General features: G+C 41.2%; 1 protein-coding gene across 1 annotated transcript; it reads left to right on the top strand.

Annotated features, from left to right (window-relative positions):
• Positions 1-3485: 3485 nt before the first annotated feature.
• C3H6orf118 (chromosome 3 C6orf118 homolog) lies at positions 3486-24655 on the top strand. The gene is made up of 8 exons (XM_026109846.2): positions 3486-4169; positions 6376-6498; positions 8504-8563; positions 9750-9820; positions 12315-12373; positions 16272-16459; positions 19896-19957; positions 24562-24655. Exons 1-8 carry the CDS (start codon positions 3486-3488, stop codon positions 24653-24655), a joined length of 1341 nt encoding a protein of 446 aa, XP_025965631.2.
• The last annotated feature ends 1410 nt before the right edge of the window (positions 24656-26065 follow it).

Below are 26065 nucleotides of genomic sequence, written 5' to 3'. Positions count from 1 at the left end.
CTACTGATTTGCCCTTGCACTAACCCTCTTATACCATCATACTGGCTATTACTCAGCGACTCATGATCCAGGTGCTTAGAGTAAGTTTTGTTTTTCCGCAGATTTTTTTTTCTTTTTTGGAAGTTGAAGATTAAGTTATGAGCTCATCCTCTTCTCTCTCCCTTCACCTCTCCCTTCAAAGACAGACCCTGAGCTTACACTGTTTCCACTCTTGGTGCCTCACCTGTCTCCAGCTGTCCTTCTCAAAAAATAATTCTGAGACTGTTTCATCCAGTTTTGCACATATGCCAGACAGATGTTTATCAGGTTCAGCCAAATTAGTAACATATTACTCCAAGTACTGTCTAATTTGTTTTCTCCTCATTGAAGCTGTTTTTTTTTTTATAGCATTTATTTATCCTTCTGTCACTGATGTTACCTATGCTAGTCACCTGCTCACCTTTTCAGTTAAAAATGAAGGCAAAGCTCGCTTTGGCATTTTTGCTCTCCTCCATCCACTTCTCCACTGAGCAGGGTAGCAATATTTCTTCGCTCTTTCACTTAACATTTATGTGCTTAACTGATGATGTCTTATAATGTTTGAAATAAAGAGCGGTGCTTCCACAAGTCTCTGTGGAGGGACTGTGTCCCTTCGTGAGGAGAAATGTCTCCCTCATTTTGGAACAACTGTGCTGAGGTTGTCACTGAAATGGCACTGCTGGCTTGCTGGGTCATGGGCTTGCCTTGCCGCAAGTGCCAATGCCAAGCTCTCCATGTCTGCCACCATGGGGCAGGGTCAGCTTGCCTGGAAAAGCACTGGAGAACTGCTAATATAGTGGGAAAATGCAGATTGACTTGACTGAGGGGACAGGAGAGGATAAGAGGGACCTGTGTTGTCCACATTAACTTGTCACCATCTCGAGAAGGTGAGGAAGGCTGCACTGGGGGGACAAAAGGGAAAGCGACTTGGAAATACTAGCTCACCGAAGCTGGCCTTGCTGGTTACCAGCAGTGAGAGCAACTGCCACCTGGGCATCCTGTCATATGCTAAAAATGAATGCAAACATACTCTTGCCTTTCTCATTTGCTTTCTCATGGGCTGCCAGAGGGTTTGGGGAGCAGATGGTGAGGTTGGGCTGTGCCCCTGCTCTTCTGGTATGGCCTCCTGCAGGCTCCAGTGTTTTTTGTATGTTGTGTGGGTGTCTGCCACAGTATGCAGCTGTTTTAAGAGCTTGTCTGGCTTCCTGGGATTTGGAGAGCTGGCCTAAGCACCAGCTTGCCCCTCTGTCGCATCCTGGTCTTTTGCTTATTGTAGCACTGAAAGGAGTTGCACGGTTATCCTCCAAACTGGCATCCTCATGGAAACAGCCTCACAAACCTCTTCTCCCCAAACTCCATTGCTGTGGGCTTCATTGCCTCACCCCTTGAGGGCAACAAAGTCCTACAGGACCAGAGTATCTGCATACATAAACCTAAATACTTCTAAATACACCAGTGCACTACAGTGACTCATTTATTAGGTCATTCTCAGCCAGAGCTCAACAATATCATGAGGTATTAAAAAGTTTTCAGTTTTTAATGGCCACCTCACCACTCACAAAAAAAAAAGCAACCAGTGATCCACTTTCCAACAAATGTTATGAAAATCAGCCTACCATTTTCCTCAAGTGCTTCACATTCAACAACTTGTAGTTTTCAGGATGTTACCTGTCTGAGTTTAAGATTACAAAATGCTGAGTGAGTAAATGGATGACAAAGCCATTACCATCACAGCTGCCATCAGCTGCAATATTTGTGGGCTGAGTCATGAGTGACACAGAATGGACTACATGGTCTTCATTCCAAAGCAGGTCCAGTCTAAGGCAGAGGTAGTGGGAGATATGGGCATCTTTTCTTGATTAATATGCTCCATGGATGTCATTGCCTTTGTCATTCTGGCAGTGTCAGCTCTCTGCTAATACATTGTGTCAATCCAAGCACTAAAAGACAGTTTGGCAGAAAATGGTACTCCTAGAAATTTTTTAAATTTTTTTAGAATAAGTAAACTCCATTTTAAACCAAAAGTCTTTTTGAATTACAAACACTCAAAATGGCTCAACACTTCTTAAAATGGGAACATGAGTTAATGCTGTGTATGGTTCTGTCATTCATGTTCAGGGCAGAATAATTCAAGCTCCCTTTGTGTCCTTGCATCAAAGATGACCAACAGCCTCCTGGGCTGCATTAGAAGGAGTGTTGCCAGCAGGTCAGTGGAGGTGATCCTTCCCCTCTAGCTCTAGAGAGGCCACATCTGGAGTACTGAGTGAGTCTGGTGCTGGGTGCTCTAGTGCAGGAGAGAGATGGCCACACTGGAGTGAGTCCAGTGAAGGGCCACAAAGATGATGAAGGGACTGGAGCATCTCTCATATGAGGAGAGGCTGAGAGAGCTGGGACTGTTCACCCTGGAGAAGAGAAGGCCTGGGGGATCTGATCAATGTGTATAAATATCTGATGGAGGGAAGTAAAGAAGACAGAACCAGACTCTTCTCACTGCTGCCCAGTGACAGGATGAGAGGCAATGGGCACAGACTGAAACACAAGAAATTCCATTCAAACATGCGAAAAAAACCTTTTCACTGTGAGGATGATCAAACACTGGAGCAGGTTGCCCAGAGATGTTGTGGAGTCTGCACCCTCGGAGATACTCAAAACCTGTCTAGACATGGTCCTGAGCAACCTGCTCTAGCTGACCCTGCTTGAGCAGGGAGGTTGGTCCTACCTCAGTGATTTTGTGAAACTCTGAGAGGAGCAGAGCATAATTACAAGATGATCAGAGGAATGGAGACCCTACCTTACAAAAAGATGTTTATAGATAAACAAGGTAATATATGCTGCGCTTTGCTTCTTTCATTGGGCAAAAGCAAGGCTGAAAGGAGCCATGGTTCCTCTCTGTAAAATACATATTAAAGAGTAGTTGACAAGGAAAGAATTACTGAAACTAAAGAACTACACTGGTGCAAGATTAGTGTGTAACAAAGTATAATCTGACAAGGAACAAAGTTAGACTTAAAATTAGGAGGATTGAGTTTCTAAAGCAACACCCTAGTAAGAATAGCAAGTGTTTCTGAAAGGGATTATTTGACATACAGTAGAAAAGGATCAGCCTTGGGCCTGCTATTAATTAACAGGTAGAGCAGGCTTCTGTCTGAAGCAGTATAATTCATGGGAAGGCCTGGGGAAGAAAATCAGAGACTTGGTACCAAGAAGTGTGGGCAGATGCTGAGCTTAGCAGGAACTTACTAGCCGGTCTAGGTCTGTCTGATTATCTGTACACTGCCATGTACAAAATGTAGATAGCTTAATTTCTTAGGCCAGCTCTTTTAAAAATACTCTGTTATAGAATTGGAAGAGTTTTGATCTTTGTTGACATCTAAAGTGCTCCTTTTTTTTTTTTTTTTTCCTTCTTTTTTTTTTTAAGGTGGATTTTGTCTTTCCTCTTTGTTTTAAGCTACACAGTCCATTTCACCATGGAGAGAAGCTCACAAATGAGGACTCATCTCCTAGATTGCATGGAAATAGCCCACAAAAATGATATTAAACTTTACACCTCAGGACATTTAAACCATAACAAGCTTTATAAACCCTCAGAGAAAATAAAACTGGGACAGTGGGATTCTGCTAGGAAGCAAACCAGCTTCATGAGCGAAAGAGATCAATTCCCAGCTCAAAATGAGAGAGCCAAGAAGATGAAAAATTTTTCAAGTAACTTTTATTCCAGCATCCCTCCACTTCCAGCACACACTGATTCTTCCCTTCCTACCAACAGATATCCACAATCATCTGTGACTAGGCTTGGTCCCCCAGCAGATGTGTCATTAACGCCACTGGAAAGTTTAAACTTGAAAGTGCCTAAAAAGAAAGTAAAGAAGGGAACCAACAGATTCAGTATGCATCTCAAAAGACATGAGTTAGATGTGTCAGAGATTATGGTGCTGAAAAACAAACCAGTTAAGAACAGCCGACAGTGTGTTGCTGAACCTGTCAAGGAGGAATACCAGTTTATACCTTCATACTTGGCTGGTACAACTAAAACTGATCAGTTTAACAAGTTCCTACATTTCCAAAGGGAGTTCATAGCAAAGCATGAATTACCAAAGAATGATTTCACAGGGAGCAAAGCATCAGAGCAGCATGAAATGAAACTAACTAAGGTAAGAAAAAAGGGTCCCCAAATTGATGGAAACGTACATTTTTTGCAAAATCTTTCTGGAGAATGGATTGGTCTAGCGCTGTTTATATGAGGTCAAAGATAAAGGAATGGGTTTAGCAAATGCACCTGTCTCTTCTGCTTGTCAGAGAGCTGATCCCATTGCTCAGTCACCCACTTGCAAGATGCATGTATAATGTGGTCCAAAACCTGGAGCCCAAGGCTGTGCTCCACCATGTCCCCTTCCACATCTTCATGTGGAAATGTGGGCTAGGTACACAGTAAAGCAGGATCTAGGCAAGCAGCTCTGCAGGAACCAGCCTCTTGTCCAGCAGCAGCAAAAAAAAGAAGCTACCTTCTTCATGTGTGTCGTGGAGTATGTCTTTGCACATAGTTGCCAATTGATGGGATGCAGGAGTAATTTTGTTGAGTCAAACACATGCACCTAGCAGAAGCTGCTGAGGTTGCTTGAGGTGAGGCTGCCTGGGAGAAGCAGTAGCAATCTCATCAGTCCCCTGAAAGCCATCTGTGGGAGCTAAGGAATGGGAGCAAGATACTGAATTCATAGAAGTTAGGGATGGCGTTTAATGAGAGCTGTTGAGCCTAGGTAACCTACCAAATGGCTAATGCTAGTGTGAGCAGGGAAAGAATGGGCATTTCACCTAGAAAAGAGTCATTTTTGAAAGAGGCGTCTCGTCCCACACTGTGGTACTTCTGGCCAGATCTTCCTTATTTGTAAGATGCCAGCTGATCTATTACTGAATCAGAGAAATAAGCAGTGGTATTTGCAGGGCCAGAGGAGAGGTGGCTGCTGACAGAGAAAAACAGAGATCAGGCTTGATGGAAGCAACCTTCCCACTAGTGGTGTTGAGTATAGCAAAAACTGGCAAAGAAATCAGCAAGGGAATAAGCAGAGCTCTTTCTTGGATGCCTCCAACATACTACCTAAACTTTTCAAGACAAGTTGTGGGAAGTGAGGGGACAAATTCATTCAATCTGTTTGAGTAAGCAGTGTAAACCATGCTCCACTAGCTCTTGGGAGGTATCATCTGCCATGTTGTTAAACCACTTGCCAAAAAGTTGGTTACTTTCCCACCTCAGTAAATATCCCCAGGCAACCTTTTTCCCTAGTCCTATGGTCTGAGAGGCAAGGCAGAAGAATAAGGAAGAAGGGATGAGAGGGAAAAAAAAAAAAAAAAAAGAATTAAAGGCAAAGTGCTGTATTATGACAGGATAACAACTTGATCTTGCAACTTTTACAGCAATTTTTCCCCAAAAAAATTTTCTCCAGAACAAGTTTGAATCAGTACAATTTTTGTGAGTTAGTGCAACTCCAGTGAGGTTTAGCAGAAAGCTGTACTAACTAGGAGCAATGGCAATCTGGGGCCTTTGATTAAATGGACCAATTCTCTATCAGCCTGGGTTTGAAACATGGATAATCACAAAGTGAAGAACTCCCTCAGTCCATTATCCACCTAGAGAGCTTGTTGTGAAAAAGTTAATGATGTCAGGAATGGTGCATTTTGAAGTGTGGCCAGCAACTCTAGAGAAAATGTTGACAGAGGAAATAGCATAGGTTGCCTATGAGACATTTTCTTTCTCTGTCTCAGGTTTGTTACTCACAGCTGATATGTAGAACCATGAAATTCTAAAGTATGATTTTAACTGTTGCATTCCTTAGCTAGGGTTTCTTGAGTTATTTATTTATTTGTTTACTTATGTTGTCTCTCTGAGATACCAATTGCTTTAAGAGATGCAACATGTTTCAAGGGCTGCTTCGCCCAGCCCTGGAGATGATCTGTTGAAGTCAATAGAGACAGACTGATTTGTTCTTGTGGAAGAACGGGCTGTAAATACATAAGTAAGACATTCAACAGTAAGTGCAAGCCTAATGTAATAATTGCCTTCTGCCCCACAAATCTGCGTCTTCTTTGTTTTCTCCTCATCTTTTTGGTGGTCAGTACCTCCTCTCTTGTTGAATGTGAACTTTCTTCTTATTGATGATCAAAATACAGAAGTCAAATTGTGACCATGGACTTGACCTCCTAACCATTTATTCTTCAGTTACTGGGTTCTCATAACGCTTTTTACTGCATACCATCAGGATGAACGGCATGAATTTGAACCAAGTAACACATTCTGACAGTAGCTGTTTTAGAGCACCCTCTCTGCATGCACTTGTATAGTTATTCATGCTGATGATTGTACAGGCGCTCCAGAAAATCTGCGACCGTGATCCCCTGCATTTCAAACAACTGCAGGTTGTTGAGAAAGTGTTTGAAGATATTTGCAACAGCTCTCTGATATTTGGTGGTGTTTTGAAGGAAATTAAGGTAAGAAACGTTCCTAAGTTTAGTATGACATAAGCTAAATGCACATTAACTACTGTTTCTTGTGTTATCTCCCAGTAGCCTTTACCAACACTTTTCTCAGTGCATCTGGCACATTTACCCACTCTTAGTTACAGTGAGGATAGTGACAGTGCTAGGAATTTATATTCTTCAGAAGACTTTTATCTGACCCCTTGCTTACACGTTAAAAATCAAACACACCCAGCAAACAGGGGCTCAGAGAACCATTTCTATCACTAATGGTCTTAAAGAAGCTGATTCTTTCCTCATTTGAGCTCCTTCTCCCACTGTGTGTAGGTAAGCAAACAAGAGCAGAGACTAGAAGTTTTAACAAATATGCCACTACAGAAATTCAGTTTACCAGTCCGCCCAGCAACTTGAGCTGACATCATTTCCTTCTCTAAGCATCATCACGTTAGTAGAGAAAGGAGAAATTGCAAGGAATGGCATACCTCTGTAGATCGTGCAGCTCACAGATCTGTGTTGTGTATGTGGGGCAGGAGCTTTTGGGAGCAGAGCCAGGGAACTGACAGGCACTGTCCTTCTCTACCTCTTGGTAGGGACTTCCAAATCTAACCCCTACTTGTAAGGTGGGGAAGACACCTACTGAACCAAGTAGATGAAGTGGCTGCTGGGAAAGAGGGCAGAAGCTGAAGGGAACAAGGCACACAGGCATGTGACTGGAAGCAGTGACAGTGGAGAGCAAGGAGCATTGGAAACTTGTCATAATGAGTGATTCAGGAGCTGGCTATGATTTTAATCACTGCTTTGATTCATTCTAATTAGGGCTACCACAGTGTGTGTATGTTAAGTGTTACCATCACTTTTTTATGCTGATCAGCAAACTAAACTGTATGCCTATAAAACACGTGTGATTATGTGTTTAGTACATTCCATGTTCTGTTTCTGGCCCTACTGGTGAGACAAAAACCCCATGTGTCCCAGTGTTTCTACTGTGATTTTATGCCATTTAATTAACAATACAGTGGCAAACCATGGCGCTCTCCTCCTGCAGTGTGGCACAGGCTACAGGACAGCATCATCACATGCAATGCTTATGTTTGCACTGGCTTTAACATCTCTTTATGATCAAGTGGGAAGGGCAGTCAGCTACGGGGAAAGACGTATGAGTTCTTTTCCAAGCTTTCCACTAATAAACTGTGTGAGTTACATAAACAGACACCAAACGTTTGGCTACCACTTAAGCACTTTGATAAAAGCATCACTAAAAAAACAACAAGAAAAGTTTAACTTTTTTTCTGGAACTCTAGCCCTAATTCTAAAGTCCTGTAAAAGTTTTGGAAAAAATCAAACCATAACCTACTAGTACATTAGTTTTCCACTTCTTTCTTGGACAGCTACATGTGAACAGTGTTAATTCTTATCTGACTTACTAAGCAGTATTGCCTATTCTTGTCTTTTGATTTCTCACTGTGCTGAAGAATAACTTTCGAAACCCTTTATGTGGGGACCAAATCTGTTTGTTTCTCTTCTTTGACACTCGTAATAGTGATTTGCATATGGAACACAACTAAAATATAGGAGAAAACCGGATTGCACTCTGATTCTGTACACTGTGATGTGGTGTTAGTGGTGATAGAAATCCCACAGTGACTCTCCCAGTAATAACTGATGGGGAAAAAAAAATCATTCCTCTATATCTATTGACAAAATAATTACCACTAAAATCTAGCAGCTGTAGGTGAGAGAAGAGAATAGGTGGCAGGCAGTGCAAGCCAAGACATCCTTGAGGAAGAGAAGAGAGATGGGTAGTTGAACTGTGCTGAGAATCACATTGGCAAAGGCAAAATCCAAATTATCAGCTTTGATGGATTTTGAACAAGATCATGCACAGAAACAGAAGTAAAGCTTTTGGCACCAGCAGAAGAGGTATGATTTTTCTGGAACCAAAGTGAAACCAGACTGTGTAATCCCTGGACTGTGTTAAACATTTTCTAATGTTTTTCCTTCCTCTCAATTTGTTTAGAATGAGTATGAGCTGTATATGATGACACTTCTGGACTCCCTGCCTATAGAACTATACAAGGTAGTATTTGCTTGCCAACATTAGCTCCTAATTAAGCCATAAGGTTTCTTGGGTTCAGTTGTTTGAAAACAAGTGCTTTCAGATACACAGACAGACATAAGTCTTTCTCCTCATCTTTTGGGGGACCTTTAATCCTTGAATCAAACTTATTATCACTTATTTGGATGTGTCACCCACTGGTAGTAATGGAAAATGAGCACCATCTGAGCACTGTTTTAGTGTTCTCTTATGAAATGAATAAATAGGTTCACTCTCATTCCTAGAAGAGTCATGTTTGACCTTGGAAAAAGTTGCCCTTCCAAGTGGCAAAGAAAACATCCCTTGTGTCCAGATCTTTATGGGCATGGTGCATAGGTACATTACAGTCATACAGCCCATTGCACAGAGAGTGAGGCGGCTACCTCAGGTAAATGTTCTGTCTGTTTTTTGTAGGGGTGGTAAAATTGGAAGTCGAATGGGAAGAAGGGCAATAAACGTGGCAGAGGAAGGTGCCAGTGTTACAAGCCGGCATGTCCTCTTTAGTGGGACCATATTAGGCCTCGTGGCAGCCGTTCCGTTCTGCAGAAGTCCTACCTTACAGGGGGTTACACTAGCATAAGCCTGGCAGGAGTAGTGCCACACACCTCCCCCCCCCCCCCCAACCAGTGACATCTCACTTTCTGGCAGAGGAAGACAAAGGGGATCCCTTTCCCTGCCAACCCTGACCCTGACCCATTGGTAACTGCCTGGCCCAATCTTGGCCTGGTCCCATCCCCGTGGTGCTGCTTGATGTCCAGGACTGGGGCTGCCCCTTGTGGCATATGATGACACAGACCTGAAGTAGGGTAGTGCAAAAGATCCTTTATTGAAAGCACAATGGCCAGTTATATAGCAATCAAGTCCAGCCACTCTTCCAAGTATCTCCTAAGCATTGTGGCATCTTGTGATAGGTAGGAAGACGTCTCCTGATCCCTGGCAGGCAGGCAGGCAGGCCAGCAGGACAGGCCCACCACAGCTGCTGGCACGTAGGCAGGAAGGCACACCGTGACTGCTGGTACGTAGGCAAGAAGGCACATCATGGCTGCTGGTACATAGGGAGGAAGGCACATCATGATCACTGGCAACTCACGTGCACACATTCTGGCCACAAATCACAGTTACCACATCATTACTTTCTACTTTAAAGATTCTCTGCTGTCTTGCACAGCGTCATTCTATCTTGGTCCCCAACAGCCCCTGGTGCCCTGCTCTCTTGAGGCAGCAGGATGGTCCTTGGCAGTGAGGCCTGGCCCTGGCTCGCCAGGAGCCCCCTGACACCAGCCCCGGCCCTGAGGAGCTGCCGGCCCACATGGTGCCCTGACAGATGTTGTGTCGTGTCTGGCCCAGTTCTCCACCATCACAGACCCTGCACTTCATGGCTCTGGGTCAGGCAGCTTTAACCTGCTAAGAGGCTTATTTACCTTTTTCTTCATTAATTTGAGTCAATATTCTGCTTCTCTAGCTGATCCTTTTGCATTCCTCCTCTTTTTACTTTCCATACTCCAAAATGACCCTCCCCCCCACCTCCCCTGCTGGCTCTGTAGGTGAGTACTCTCCATTGACCCTGAGCACATCCTTTGGATGTACTCTGCGGATCTCATCCCAGGTATCTGCTCCCTTAGGCACTGGGCCCTGGAGCTTCTGTGGATTATTGACAATCTGTTGAAACCACAATGAAAGGTAATGATGAATCTGGCACCTCTGACAGCTAATGTGCTTTGTCTAGCATAAGTATCATGCTGCTAAGCAGCAAAACACCCAAAAGGATTGTCTGAAAGCAAGGGTTTTGGATGGGTCTGAGTCATTCTTATTGGCTGGTTGTGATAAACGAAGCAACTGTCAGTGCTTGTTCTATTTTTAACAACCCTTTAATCTATTTACCAATTGCAAGGACTTCTTTGAGTGATTCTAAAACCCACCATAGTTTTTTAGTTCATGCCTGGCCATGTCAGCTCTTATTCTCATGACCAGCTAATTCAGAAGTCTCCATCAGAACTGAATTTTACTGAAATAACCTGTGCTTGTGTACTATCCCAAGACAGGACTTAGTTTGACTTCCTTATTTTGTCTGACATTCTCAAACTTCCTGAGAGAGTCTGCCTTCTTTGGAATGACTTAGCATTTCCATGCCTCTGTCTTCTACTTTCCCCTGGTATTTTATATTGCAGCTTCTGAATCTTCTTCTTCCTGCCCCAAGCTCTGATCTGGCTTGCTACCCACAATGTTTGAGCTTGTCGCTGTTTAGCTCTAGACCTCTAACCTGCAGGCTTGAAAGCTGTCCTGGTGGGAGACCTTGCATACAGACTTCTTGGTTTTCTTTCCACCTCCACTGTTTTTCAACAACCTGAAGAATTAACGAGTCAGTCTTTAGCTCAGCTGATGGGTTGCCCTTTTTTTCCATCCCTTTTTCTTGTAAATGTTACTCCAACTAGACTAGATGACCTAAGAGGTCTTTTATGTCTACTTTGCAATTGTTGTTTTCATTGTATTTAATGTAGTGTGTGTAGTACACATTACAATATTTACACTGTGCTTTCGAAATGTACTGTCTGTGATTCTGCAGTTAAGATACTGGAGTGTGAGAGAGACTCATGTTCACTAGTTTTTGCTGGTGTAAACAGTCAGGATGCTAATTAACAGCGGCCCAGTACTCTAACGTGTACACATGTCTACAGAGAGAGAATTCATGATGTGGTAGTGTGGGATAAAGTCAAACTGCCATGAATTTAAGATGGATCAGGGACATAGTGTGGAATATTTATAGAGCACGCATATGCAAATTTTATCTAGGCTACAGAGATTGATTTTTTTTGTAAGCTTTTATAAATATTTTAGAAGTAAAGGGGGAAAAAGGCTGAAAGGGAATAATGATAAACACCCCAGAATGATCTAAGGGAATTCTTCAGAGATTTGACTACTACGGTGTAAAAATCCTATACTCTTTAAAACGTTTTGGGTCTGGACAGTAATTTGTTTCCAGAGAAGTCTAGGAAGTTGCACTATCCTAATGATAGTTCTCTAATTTTGCAGGAAAGCTAACAATCAAAATTGGACGTTCTAATGAATTCATTACTACTAGGAGCCTAACACTGAATTTTTCCTCTTTTTGCCACAGGCCATACGTAGTTTTTTCTTTATATGGGGAAATCATCTTTGGGTGGTAGGCAGGGAAAACATTTTCACACAAGACTGATGTCTTCTTTTAAAATAACATTGGTCAGTAAAGTTAGAACATCTGGCAGGATTTTGAAGCTCTGGTAAGGGAAGGGAAAGTAAGAATGCTGAAGTACATACAAAGAACTAAACTGTCCACTTATGTTATTGTGCTACTTATATGGCTTGCTATGTGTGTAAGTAATGTGTAATTGCTTTGGTATTTCCACTCAGTGAACAAGAAGTTTTCCCTCTCAGGAAAAGAAGCTGACATTTTAATGAAGCAGAGCAGGACTGTCTGAATGCTATTAGCCTCTCACACACAATCAATTCTTCTCTCCTTTGCATCACTGAGCATTCAGATCACCTGGAGTCACTTCACTGTGTTTTAGTGAGCTTAAATTTGCTCTATGTCGTATTAGAGCAGAATTTTGCATCTAAACATCAGTAATAATCTTCACTATGAATAAGAAATGTGGGGTCATCTGCATTTACTGGTGCCCACGCCTTACTCATTGTATGGTCTTGAAAACACATCTGTGATCACCCTAAAGTGGTGTTCTCTCTTATTCTGTTCTAGATTGCAGAATGAATTAGAAATGTTGATGTGGATGAGCCAGACCCCTGAGACTAAAACAGGTGAGGGATATGACAATTCTGACTCAAACAAAAATGAAATATGGTCCAAATTAGAGTACCAAGATGTTCTAAATGGTTTGAAAGAAAAACAAAACATAAATTATCTCAGCCAATGAGGTTTTTTTTTCTGCTCGTATGATAAAAATGTGCTGCCACCTAATGAAGTCAGGCGCATAACATATTTCTTTCATTCCTGATCTCATCTAAAACCTGTGGATGTGAATGGGAGACTTTCTAATGCTTAAGGAACCTAGAGAACTGCTGAATTGTCTCTGTGCGTCTGTGACTGATTCTGTCACTGTTGGAGTCACAACACTGGTGAGTTAAAGATGTCTGGTGAGTTAAATATGTCTCAGAGGATCGTATGCAAAACCCTTCAGCTGGCAGAAGTGTGATAACTGGATTTCATGCTTATCATGGGTAGGTTAGGTCCTGAATCACATAATTTTATAGGCCTTCCTAAGCTTCTTTTCAACATTCACTGTATCAGTCAAGGATGCTCTAAGTTATCTATACAAAACTCCTGACCTTCTTGGGTACTTGCTAGGTTCCTCGGTTTATTAACAGCAATGAGGTTTACAGTCTACTTATGTATTTCCTGAGAAGACAGTGTCCTTTGATAAGGCCTTTGATCAGTGGAATCTAGATCAGGACCTTTGAATTATCTGTAGTAATGTAATATACATAAATCTAGAAAGTTGTGAAAGGGGGAAAAAAAAAAGCTGAGTGAGTTTGATGAACTGGTTGAAATCTGAGAAATGCCATCAGGATAGAATACAGTAGGACTGGTCTGACCACATAGTACATCTGCATTTTACAACTTTTTTGAAAAGTTGTATTCAAACCATAGTTTTCTTCCAGAGCATGAGAACATACCAGTTTGCAAGTTATAATGTAGTAAATAAGGAAATAGGTGTTTAAGTTGTGATATGAAATGCCTGATGTCTGATAGCACAGCTTTGATGAAAGAGCAAGATCTAAACCTGCTTTATGTGCAACGTCTCAGCAGCCCAATGTCCTACTGTAGGCTGTGTGGAGTCGTTACCTTCACCATATGTGGTTCTTACTACTGGTATCTAGCTCTCTTTTATAAACACTTTCCGTAGGAACAGTGCTGCACAATCAGACCAGCATCTGCTTTTTCTTTTTTCCTCAGAAATTAAACTGACCCCAATTCCTCCCTAGTGTAACTGTCTTCGCATCAATGAATGTATGCCTGGATGCAGCTGCTCTGATTGTGTTTGTTTCTACAGCATGGTACAAGTTTTGAATTCCAAAGCTTTGCAGCCAACCACTAAAAAACCCATAAAATCAGTCATTGGCTCTAGCTCTCCTGCAGGACTAATGAATAAAACAATCAGAAGTTTCTAGGCCAAGGCATTTCTGAGAAATGGTTTTGCATAAAATGAGCTAAAAGACATTTAAGCAATGGGTAAAGGTTTCTCCTTCCTCCCCTCCCTACCAGGTACTAATTTAAAAAATACTTGTTCAGTTAACCTCAAATTTCCTCTCCCCACCTTCCTCAGTTACACATTGAGGAATCAAAACCAGCCACATCAAAAAGATATAAATGCTGGTGTTCTTCTTTTTGTACTACAGCTGTATTTAGAAGCCCCAGCCATGAAATTGGAGGTGTAAATGTGCTAACAAGTGCTGGCGCTTCAGAGAGCAAGGCTGTGCAAAATATCTGTTTTTTTGTTTTGCTCAGTGGGGTGCTAAGCAATCAAAAATATTTTCTCCAAGTTAACTTCAAATGAGAACTTTGTGGTTTTCCCAAGGGAAAAGAATGGAGATTTGATTTTTTTTGAGTTAAATAAAATGTTTTCCTGATCCTTTTTAAATAAAAAGGCACTACCTGATTCTCTCCAAGTAGCATTTCTGGAAACCCCTATTAGGACCCCTAGCCATCCTGACCCATAGAAGGGACACACTCACTATGATCATTTTCACTGGCTTACACAAAAGGAAAGGAGTTTTGCAAACTCTTGATGGCAGCTGACCCTTGGGACAGGGTGAGAGGCAGAAAGCATGGTCAGATACTTTCACCATGCAAGGCAGCACACAACTCAAGTCAGGCTCGTACTCTCTTCTTCCAGTCTGCCTTGCTTTTCATCAAAGCTGTCATCCCTCACTGAACTATTGACTGCACGTAGATACTGCACCGCAGACCAGAGGGAGGCAGAGAGGGGCTGGCTGCCTATTGACAGGCTGCTCGACAGGCTGCTCGGGAAGCAGGAAATGTAGGTGTTCTGGGATCACAACAGGCAGCCTTTACTCATTAAAACATCCTCATTACCCAGCACAGTGGCCTAGTCCTGAATCTGACAACACTGCACAAAGTTGTTATATTGCAAAAGTAGCTAACTAACTACCATCGGCTTTGACGGCCTCCTCGAGGTCCAGAGCAGCACCTGAGCCACCAGGATTTTCTTGCTCTGCTCACTGCTCTGGTCCGCCAGGGCGGGCTGCACCACGGGCAGCTGCCTCTTGCTGTTGCCTTCCCTCCCTCCTGGCTCTCCCCTCCCTGAGCGCTCGGTAATGGCAGAGCCTGGGAGCCCTGCACCCTGACACTTCTCCTGGCTGGCCCGCGCTCCACAGCCCCTGCCTTTGCGGACAAGCACCAAGAAATGAACCCACATGTGAGGGCACAGTGCGACCTGGAGGTGCAGTGCTGCCAGGGGACAAAGCAGTTTATTTAGACAAGCCCAGACTCTGGGAGCGAGGGACACTATTCATTTGTACCTGCAGCTCCTCAGATGCCTGGTGAGGGGCTGGGTGGAGGCAAGGACCAATGATACAGCTCCCATCATAGTGGAGCAAGCACCAACAGGCTGTGAGTGAGCTCACTGAAAAGCTGTGAAAAGCCAGAGAAATTTTGACTCAAACAAGACTTTGGCTGGGCAGGAGGGTGAGTTGGCTGTGTAGGGTCTTGAAAGCTGGATGTGGACCGGCTAGGAGAGGCTGAGCCACCCTGGCAGCTCCTCCTGCAGAGGTGGCACTGAGCAGGCAGCTCCCCATGGTGCCTAGCCCAGGGCTTGCTCCCTGCCAGATCTGTCAGCAGTGTGCACAGAGCCAGCGCCTGCTGCTGCTGAGATAAATACCCTGCTCCATTTGTCCTCATGGCATTTCAGACAGTTCTCCAAGCCCACTGCTCTGCCCTAGACTACATTTAGTGTTTATACCATCTGCCTGATCAAAGGGGTGCTAGTGCAGGGACATGCTGGGGGAACAACAGACCTTACTGTCTTGTGGGCATATTTTTTTTTTTCCCTACTGGACATTTTAGCTTTGAGCTAGGATTACTGCAGCAAGGTTTTGATGGTTTTTTTTGAGCAGGCATTCAATGTGACATGGCCCTCACACATTTACCTTAAGATGTTATTTGTTTAAAGCTCATATGCTCACATCATTGACTTGTTTTAATGTGGGTGAAAGTGAAGTTGGCCCAGAAAATACTTAAGTGCATTTTCAGGACACTTAAGGGAGTATGGCATGTTTATTCCGCCCCTTGCATGCTGTTATCACTTCTCTGTGCTGGTAGGGGATGCAGCATGGATTTCCTCCTTGGCTGGGTTCCCATTGTATCCAGATCCTGTCTATGTTTTTGAATAAAGTGCTTAAATGGCCTTGTCTGGGATGACTGTGAAAGGTGAGTGGCACAGCTGGTGTGGGCCAGAGATCGGTCTGGCTGAAATGAAGTGCAGGTGCAGCGAGTGTGAGCATCAGGTGGCCTGGGGGCAATGTTGTGGGTGCCCCTGGCCTGTACTGCTTGGCTTGGCTAACTTAAGCTTGTACTTGGTAAGTCTACTGCAAGCACTATGGACACAGTCGTAGACACCAGGTAGCTTTCATTGCCAGCTTTGTCCCTTTAACTGTGTGTGTATTTTTATACTTCCAGAAACCTGCAGCGACCATGAGATGAAGGAGATAGTAGGAAAAACTCCCTCTGTTGCTGAACAGCTTGAATCAATGAGGTGTGAAGTTCTCAGCACATGGGAGGAAATGATGATACTGCAGACTGAGAAGAAAGAAAGAATGGCTTGTGCTGGGATGGTAGATATGGCAAACACTATCAGAGATGTAGAGGCAAGAAATCATTAATTTGAAACAGTTCCTAGCAAGGTTTCTTGAGGAGTGCTGATGTCTAGGTACTAGCTCTTTAGAGCTGAGGTTGGCACTCAGCAGCCTTTATTTCCTCCTCTGAGAACACATCATGTATCTAGTTCTGGCCCTCCTCTGGCTCCAGTCACCACAGTGTCCAGCCTCTAACCCTGCAATAGGGTGCTTGGTGGTTGACCCTTACTGTGGTAGGTGGTGGTGGTCTACAGGCATAGGGGTTATTTCACCATTTGTGTCACAAGTTGGGAATTTTATAGCCAAATAATTATTAAACAACTAGAGCATCATATTTTTAACCTGTTGTGTTTCTCAGCCTGGAGGGTGGTAATAATGTCCACCAATGGGTAGGAATTTCAAGTATCCTGAACTGGCTAACTCATCCACCCTTGAAATCAATGCTGAAATGCCTAATGACTTCAACAGGGACAGTGATAGCACAGTGCTGATGATAGGCTCTGGAATCCCATTTCTAGGTGCTTAAATACCTGAAGGTGACTGCATGTCTTTCATTTGAGGTATAAATGACCATACCTGTGAACACATTTCCGCCACATAAACGAAGGATAGGTTTTAAGTCTAGACTAAAAACAAGAGGTCTGTGATGGATTGTTGAGATCAAATAATTGATTTTTAATATAAGAAAAAGAATACAAATATTAACATGCATCCTTGTTACAGAGTAGTGTTATTACTTCTTTTTTTTGTAGTACAGTTAGCACCATCATTATTGCTTGAGTTCTCATTGTGACTGGTGCTGTACAAAGCAAACAGTGGGAGACAGGCCTGTACTGAATACTACACAATCCAAGGTACAGAACTTGCAGAGATTTATTTTATGTGCTAAAAATTGCATGCTGAGAGTGGCCTGTGTGAGGACCACTTTAACTATAAAAGTTAAACACTTGCAAATTTCTGCAGCAATGGCACATTCATCATTAAAACCAGTATTCCTTTTCTACCGGCAGCTGTGCAGTTAGAAGCAGTGCATGATCTCAATAAAGCCATTTTTAACCTGTCCCTGTCACTGGTTATGGTAATGAGAGTTCCAGCTGTGTTAAGTGCGGAGGTAATTTCATGCAGCTAAATAGAAGCTAAAAAGTACAGTCAGCATGAACAGGGAATAATGTGTCACTGTTAATAGTGAGCAAACAGCAGAATGTTTATGTAGAGCTTGGTTTTGGATAAGCACCTAGAAGGTCAAACATCCCTCCAAACTTTCTGTCCCCTGAAGCAGAATTATAGCTGCTGATAGGACATCTAATCCGTTTAATTATTTGAACTGAGAGTAAAACAGAGCAGCCAAGAAGTCACAGGAAAGCTGAGAAAAACTATAAAAACACACAACACAAGAATTGCCCAAACTCCTTGTTTTTGTCTTTACCAGTTCAGGCATAAAGACTGTCATTGTGTTCCTGTGTCATGCTTGGATGCCTTTAAATTGAAAGATATATTCAAAGTTGCTGTTTTGCCAGCTAGCTTTTTCAAACAGCTCCTTGTGCTGTTACCTAAGAGCACAAGACAGAAGTCTGTCACTTGTTTCTAAAATAATCAGCAGGCCTCCAAGCATCAGTGGGGGCTAGGGGAGGAGTGAATGCTTGATTAATTTAGACAAATGTACTTAGTATCAAGAGATTAAAACAATGAATAAGAGCAATTAGTCATGACAGTTTCCATTCTTTGCTGGCAAGCAGGAGATCTTAGGATCTACGCACCTTCAGTACAGTGTGTAAGTATATGCTCCTGCAGCAGCATGAGAAATGTGTATATGAACTCTGGTCCTCTAAAAAATAGCTGCTCTGAGAAGTTCCTCTCCTTCCTTTTTTTGAACTAATACGAGAATTCAGAAAGTCTTTAAATACAAATTTCTAATTCTTCTGGGTAGGGCTTTTGCTGGACTGGGCTTTGTACTGTAATGAAAAAGAATAGTCAGCAGATGGCAATGTTGTATAGCTGTTGAATCAGGAGACAGCCACATCAGCAAGGGAGGGAAACCTCTGATACTCCATAAGTAGCCAGGAGGGGAAGTGGAGAGGCCCCTTCAGGCCATTGAAGAGTTAGCCCTCCGAGGATATTTTGGCTGAATGTTTGTGTAGGCTCACTGAGTTTTTATTACTATTGGTAATAATAATTCACCATTTAAATCATCTCTCCTTTGAAAGGGCAAGCATATAAGAAGAGCAAGCTAATTAAACTAGTGCTTTTCCATATTCTTTTAAAAACATGATTTCATAATGCTGCATAAGTACAACGTATACTTTCCCACACAGATTACATTTTTTAAATAGGTGTCAGTTTGATGCATTTGCTTTTGCTGAAATGTTGTATGACAATTTAACTGATCTATGATATTGCCTTTTCAGACTGAAGTTATGAAAATTGACTCATCAAACACATTTCTTCAATGCCAAATAAAAGTAAGTTATTTGCTTTGACCCCAGTGTGATTCAGGCATAGTTCAAACTAATTTCTACATGAGTTACCTTCACTAGGTCTAATACCAAATCATTGGAAAGCTTCTCTTTGGCTTCAGCAGGTTCCAGATTAGGCCTGCTGAGAAGAGCCAGCTAGAAAGTAGAAAGGTACTGGATATATATTCACCTCATTTTTTACTACTGAGGAGAGCTATCAGTGTACTTAGATCTGAATATGTAAATCAAAGCTGCAAAATCTCTCATTTTCCAACAGTAGTGAAGGCACTGGAATGAGGTAAGAGAGCCTGCGATAGGTATCTCCAACTTATAACATCCATGGAATAGCTCAGCAAGAAAAACTTGGAAAGGCTTCTGTAAAATACAGGGACTGACAGATGCCTGAAAACAGAAGAAAAGTGAGTAATAGCTTGAATAAAACAATCTTTGGTTCGGATGATATTTCACTGAACATTCTGAAGCCTGATGCTCTATGTTAGTAGCTGAAAGAACAGGCTTCGTTTCAGATGTTAGTGAAATGTGAAATACAAAGCTGGTTGCACCCAAAGTTTTGTCTAGCAGCTCACTCTAAAAACTAGGAATCGACATGTATGCTGAAAGACAAAAATAATAAAAAAAACATGTATAGAGGTAATTGGTTTAACAAAAGCAATGCTATAAACACCCTTCCATATTTATACATGAAGACTTGGTTTTACTGTCTATAGGGTTTTCCTCATGGTGTGAGAGCTGGCAAGGTGAGGCATTATGTCAGACTCAAAGACTTGCATAACTTCAGATGTAGTGCTAAATTAAAACTCTTGTCACACAGGAACTACTTACTACAATTTATGTCAAGGTTAATGGAGTAAAAAGTATTGGAGTATTTTAAATGCTGATCAGATACATTGCCAATTAATATCACTGCAGATTTTTTCTTAGCCACTGAAGGATATTTCAGTACTTCTCAAAATTTATGTCTTTCTTTTTTACAGGAAGTTGAAGACAGTATCACAGGAACTTTAGACAAACTGCATATCACTCAGGAAAATCAAAAGTGAGTCTGTAATGTTCAAATATCTTATGTCAGTGTGTTTACACAGAAAGTGCTAGAGTGATGGAAACCCCTGTTGTAATAACTTGCTAGACCAAAGTAAGAAAGATTAGTTATTAATAGCAGCTGCATTCAAGTGCTACTTGCACAGTACATACAATAGCAGCTGGGAGTCATAATCAGAGATTATAGATTTGACTTCAGTATGGCCCGGAGTGTTAAACTAAGAAAAATTAACAGTGGGAATTATGCTTAGTGTTTGGTTAACATACCTAATTGCTTCAGTTACTTGTTTAAATACAGAACAGACACATTATGGTACTTATGAAAATCTTTTAGGCTTCCCCACGGTGTCCTGCCAATGTTTTCTCACACTTCACCTGGAGGAATTCTACCCCTTGTCTGTTCTGACATCACCCACTAGGGCCAATTTTGGTAACTTTTCTGTGATGTGGGTTTTTTAATATTGTGAACTGGCTTGAGATTCCTAGGCTTGTCTAACATAACTGTTTTTTCTTTTTCTTTTTCTCTCTTTTTTTTTTCCCTGTGGGTTTACGGAGTCAATCTCAAGCAATTCAGTTAGCTTGCTTTAAGAACTTGAAGTTAAAGCATGTGGCTGTGGTTATTAGTGCCACCTATCAGTAGTAAATAATGAATTTATTTGTTGCTGTGGTGCTTGTATTTAGCTCTGTCTTAAGACTCTGTTTATTCCTGCTATGTTTTTAATATTCAGAAGCCTTGATGAGTAGTCATCCAAGGTGAAAGAGCGAGGAAGAGAGGCTATCTCTGCTTAGTCATCCACCGTTAATGCCATGAAATGCACATACTCAGATAGGTTCAAGCTTTAACGTATATGGCATATATGGTATCAGACAGGTGTGCGTTTTAAGTGCTGCTCACAGGTTTGCTTTTCAGGCCTGCAATGCAGTTTTGCAAGAACGGAGCAACTTTCAGCCATAACTAAAGCTCAATATGAATTGAAAAAGTAGATCTATAAAATAGCTGAAAAGTCCAGTTTGTTGTTAGAGTTAAGGCAGTTTTTGAGTATTGTGCCCCACCAACAGCCACAAGCACTTTTGGACCCATAATTTATCCTTATAAGAAATCACTGCATCCAGGCAAATCAGCCAGGTTTAACTTCTCGCTTTGCCATATGCCCAATTTGTTGGTTTATATTTGCATGTGCAATGTAAATGTTTTCTTTTATCAGTTGGAGGGAGATGTTGAGGCCTAGAAAAAGGCCTGAGCAACCCATGGAAAGCCTCACTGACCTTTCCGTATTTTGGGTCAGCCTTTTTATTTTTCAGACATTAGGCAGATATTATGGAGTTGTGTCCTGTTATCATAATACTATGCTAAGTGAATGGTTTCTCAAATTTAGATGTCAGGTGTTGTGTTTTGTGCCATAGGACACAAAAACCCCTGTTGTGTTTGTCTGTGAGTATGAGTCTGTGAGTTGTACACTTCCATGCACAGTTATGAGATTGGTGGTAAAAATCCAAAATGATACTTATAGACTGAAAAGAAAACGATGCATTAATATAGAAAAGAATGATTCTAGTCTCATCCTATTGCCAACACTTAGGGTTACAGGGAGTCTGTTTTGCCAACAGAGCAGAATTTTTAACATTTAAATTGTGCTGGGAAAGTTAAAAAAAAAAAAAAAAAAAAAAAAAAAAAAGCCTAAATGCTTGTTTCAGAAGTCTGGAGTCTTAGCAAAACAGAACCCTGAACTCAGGTCTTACGAACTATAAAGATTTTCAACTCACCTCTAACTTAAAACAGAAAATGCTGGATTCTAGGAGTCTATGAGGTCTTAAGGTTAAGCCTCAATTAATTTACTGTTTCTGGTTCTTATTTAAGTTGGAATTGCCAACATAAGAGTTCACAAGGTGATCTCTGCAGTCACAGCACTTCTGGTGTTGGAGGATGGCAGTGTGAGTTAGCTCTCAGTACATAAGCTGCTACCTAATGATCTAAGGCCATTAATATATGATAACTTCATGAACATGGAAAGTGACCTGCTTTATAATATGAAGTTACTGTATATTATGTTGTTAAAATTTCCTGGATGGATGCATTTATTAAGCTTAATAAGGGGAAGGGGAGGAATTGGAAGAGAGTAACAGTAAAGCAATGCATGAGATCTAAATAAACAACCTCACCACAAACAACGTGGAAAGCAGTTACTACACAATAGCAAGTTTCTGGCCTCCTGCTTAAAGTTGCAAGACTTGCTTTTCCAGAGCTGAGTGCTAGTAAATCTAGAGCTTATGGACAATTACAAAATTACATGCTCTCTAGGTGGAGAAAAGTAGAAGTATGATTTGTAGGCTATGCAAGATTTAAAGTGTTGGTCTTTTGAGCAGGTGAAAATAAAATATGACTGTGATTTAGGGAGAAATTGTCACTGCCATATTCGGGGTCTGAAGGATTTAATATGCGGTTGCATAGACATCTGATAAGATAGATATAGTCTGTTGTTCTAAAACTTGTTTTACCTGAAATGCTTTAATTTTAAATAAGTAATACTTGCTTCAGGAAAGTGAGTTGGTTACTGATGGTTACATTCCCTTCAGCTACTAAACATAAGTCAGGGCAGCTGAGATAGTAATGAGTGAACATATAGGACCTGTATGAATGGGAGGGTCCTTTGATGCTTCTGTTCAGAAAGACAGTGATGGTTCGTGGTCTAAGAAAGTGTACAACAGGAAAGATCTGAAGTGCAATCAGGCCCATAAAATATGATCACACTTGCATCTGCTTAGAAATTACAGGACAGTGCATTAATCTACTTTTTGGTATTTCTTTGATTTTGAAAGGTAGGACAACATTTTAAATTGGAAGGGGAATGGGACTTCACAGACAAAAATCAACGTCATTTCACAGAGAAAACTTGGAAGAAAATGGAATGTAATTCTGTCCAAAGGGATAAGGGGAAGTATTTTATGAAAAGTAAAAATTTGGGAACCTTATTAAAATAGAACAATCGGTCAGCCAAAAGGTTTTTAGAAATAAAACATTGAGGTAATTAGAAGGAGATATAGTTGAATACAAGGTTAATTAGTCTCATTTGTATGATGTTAATTATTAAAAGTAATTAGCCCTGAGATACTTAAGGAAGTGTTCTCACTAAATGTTTTAAAAAATGTAACAGAAAGACTCTAACATTTGGCTTCCAGCAGAGCTTATGTATAAACCCTTTAAAGATGCACACTGCCATGGGCATGTTTGCATAATAAGTTGCTTTATAAAATAGATGTCCAAAATTCTGCCCTCCTAATGTTGTGAATCACATTTCTAGAGCTGACGTTATTCTCTTTCTCCAGGACAGCTCAGGGAGACTGAAACAGTAATAGCAGCATGAGATTTCTGAATCAAAGCCTGTCTTGAGGCATAATTGAAGTAGGGTGTCTAATTGTCTGAAGTCAAAACTGTATCATCCTTTGCACTTAATGCACATAAGATAATTTAGATGACATTTAATTAGAGGCAAAACATAGATTAATACTTACTTAATATCTACAGTAGAAGCTTCCCCCAGGTGCTCAGAGATTGTCCAGTGAATTGGGGGCAAATATTTAGCCTGTGACTAGAGCTAAATAAAATGTTTGCAGCAGACAATTTACTCACCCAAAATTCTTCTTTCCTTCTGCTGCAGGAATGTGATTTCTTCAGGCTTAGTAGCTATTCAGTGAAAAATCATTTATTTTTTAGTACTCATTTCCTAAATTAAAAATACTCAAAATACGAAAGCTCAAATGCTATTGTAGCATTTGTATAGCTGTAAATGGATAGATCAGGTCATGTAGTTTTATTTGTTTTCCTGGTGGGCTGGTTGTGCCCACACCTCTAGTGCAAATAATGAAATTCCTTTTGGATTTAGCTTTCTGTTCTCAGTTGTTTTAGTCAACTGTCTTGCTCAGGTCTTCGTAGAAAGTGACCAGAACACAGCCACAAAATTAGATGAAACACTTTCATTTTAATGTGAGTAAATATTTACAAGGAAAAAAGCCCATGTATTTATTGTCAAGTCTTGACGGCACTGCTTGATCCATGCCCAGGTCATTATAGGAAAGGTAGGCAACAGGAAAGCAAGCTGTGCTGTTGATACAATGATGTCCATACTTAGCATTACAAGATGATATGGACCAGTGCTGTAAATGTAAACCATCTTTATTTTCAGAGAATAATATCAGGTCTAGAAAATATCTCTCTTGGTATTACTTCTTTGGAAACATCTGGAGGAGAGGAGCACAGCTTTATGTTCCAGAGCTGCTGCATCTAATTGAGAAGAGCATGCAGGGGAATGGTAGCAAAAAGGGATTCCTCAGCTCTCAGCCTAGATCCATTACAAAAAATTTCAGTCATCTGAGGTAGCAAGATGTTAGCAAGGATGAATCATCCTCTGGTGATGAATCTTTCTGTCTCTATAAGCAACCTCAAGTGCCTGAAGTTAGCTGAGCTCGGTCTTAGTTCCTTTTGTATGGCTCATAATGGGAAGACTCTCTGACACCTCCTGTGCTTGCACCCAGGTGTCGGCTGTCACTGACGTAAGTCTCGTTTTCTGCCCGCTGATTGTGTTGTTGTATATTTTGCTTTTTTAGGAAGGTATGGGAATTGATAGAGGAATTCTCGTTACTTGAAGAAGAAGAACAAGCTTCTGAGAATCCAGAAGAAAATAAGGGCAATGAAATGTAGGAAGATAAATACCCTCTACTTCAAATATATTTTTAACATCTTGAAATTGTGCAAGTGGAACCCAGTCTTGAAAAACTACTGTTGGATCTTAGAATCAAATATTATAATGCTACTTCAAAATCAGAAATGTGATTCCATTTTTGCATACATTATTGTGGGTAGCTATACTGTCTGCATAAAGAGATATTTCCCTATACCATTTTTAGAAAATGTCTTGCGCTAGTAACTTTTATTAAATAGCTGTGTTTTTCTATACAGTTTTCAGTAGGCACTGCTCTTGTTTAGTCATGGATCCTTTATTTATGGAAGCATCAGTGGGTATTAATTAAACTCCCAGGACGGAGTGCACAACTGGAAGTTATTTAAGTAAATTGAAGCTGCATCTTTGAAATAAAATTCATGTCACTTTGTGAACATTCTCAGTTGCTAGTCTTGAGTCAGCCTTGAACTATGCTGGAACACTGTGGCATATAAACATCCCTTCTAGGAGCCTTTTCATGGTCCCCACATTTTGGCTGTTTTCTTATGAAATCTAAGCCACATTTAAATCAAGTGGCAGCATCTGCCTGATTTTGCAGAGAGCCTGAAAAAACAGATCAGAGAAAAGACTTTTTACTTTCAACTGAAAGGAAAGTTGTTGTGAATGCCAGCAATAAAGTTCTGCTATGAGGTTTGTTTCTGTCTATCACTATGAAAGAATGAAGAAAAAGCAGGAAGGAGAAGGATTATGCCAACTACATAGCTATATCTACACTAAAGGAACATTATACTTTGGCTCACGCATAGATGAAGATGGGCACAATGGACTCATGTTTCTTCCAATTTGATAAGTTATCAAATGAATGGGGGCCACTGGCATGTTCACACTTAGTAGCAAGCAAGACAAATCCAGGGCTCCTGATGTGACTAATGGATATATTTGAATTAGCTGGAGGGAAAAAGGCTCATAAACTGTACATCTCAATTTGACCATGGTACATAGTCTACTGCTGACAACCTGGGAGAACTCCCTTTTTAAAAAAACAAACAAAAAACCAAAACAAATTCACCTTTTCCAAAAAATAGGGGATCTTGAGGTTCCTTCTTTTATTTGGCAAAACTGAAAGGCTATTTAAGTTATTGTTAATCTTTTTTTTTTAATATTGTATTTCTTCAAATTTAATGAATAGGTTGTCACTGTAGCAGGTGGTTAGAAAAAGAGTGGGCAAGACATCAAGTTGAAGAAGTTATGGCATGGAGCTCACTTGTTAGGCTTTTGCCTGTTAGGTGCAGAACATAAAAACCTGTAGGTGCCAGAAGCAAAAAAACCTTAGCCTCTTTCCTCTCCCCTCCGTCTGGCTTAAGCCGCTGTCTAAGCCTACAGACACACAAAGTCCACATTTAGCAGTGCCTGAGGCCTCGCAGCAGTTC

This window comes from Dromaius novaehollandiae, chromosome 3, assembly GCF_036370855.1.
Source record: "Dromaius novaehollandiae isolate bDroNov1 chromosome 3, bDroNov1.hap1, whole genome shotgun sequence".
NCBI lineage: Eukaryota > Metazoa > Chordata > Aves > Casuariiformes > Dromaiidae > Dromaius > Dromaius novaehollandiae.
This window is presented reverse-complemented; position numbering and strand designations above follow the sequence as displayed.

What these genes read in the sequence shown, in the direction of transcription:
- C3H6orf118 (XM_026109846.2), top strand. Translation starts at nt 3,486, where the DNA reads ATGGAGAGAAGCTCACAAATGAGGACTCATCTCCTAGATTGCATGGAA. An exon ending in GTGTTTTGAAGGAAATTAAG is followed by an intron (nt 6,499 to 8,503) that starts GTAAGAAACGTT and finishes CAATTTGTTTAG; the next exon opens with AATGAGTATGAGCTGTATAT. An exon ending in TGCCTATAGAACTATACAAG is followed by an intron (nt 8,564 to 9,749) that starts GTAGTATTTGCT and finishes TGTCTTGCACAG; the next exon opens with CGTCATTCTATCTTGGTCCC.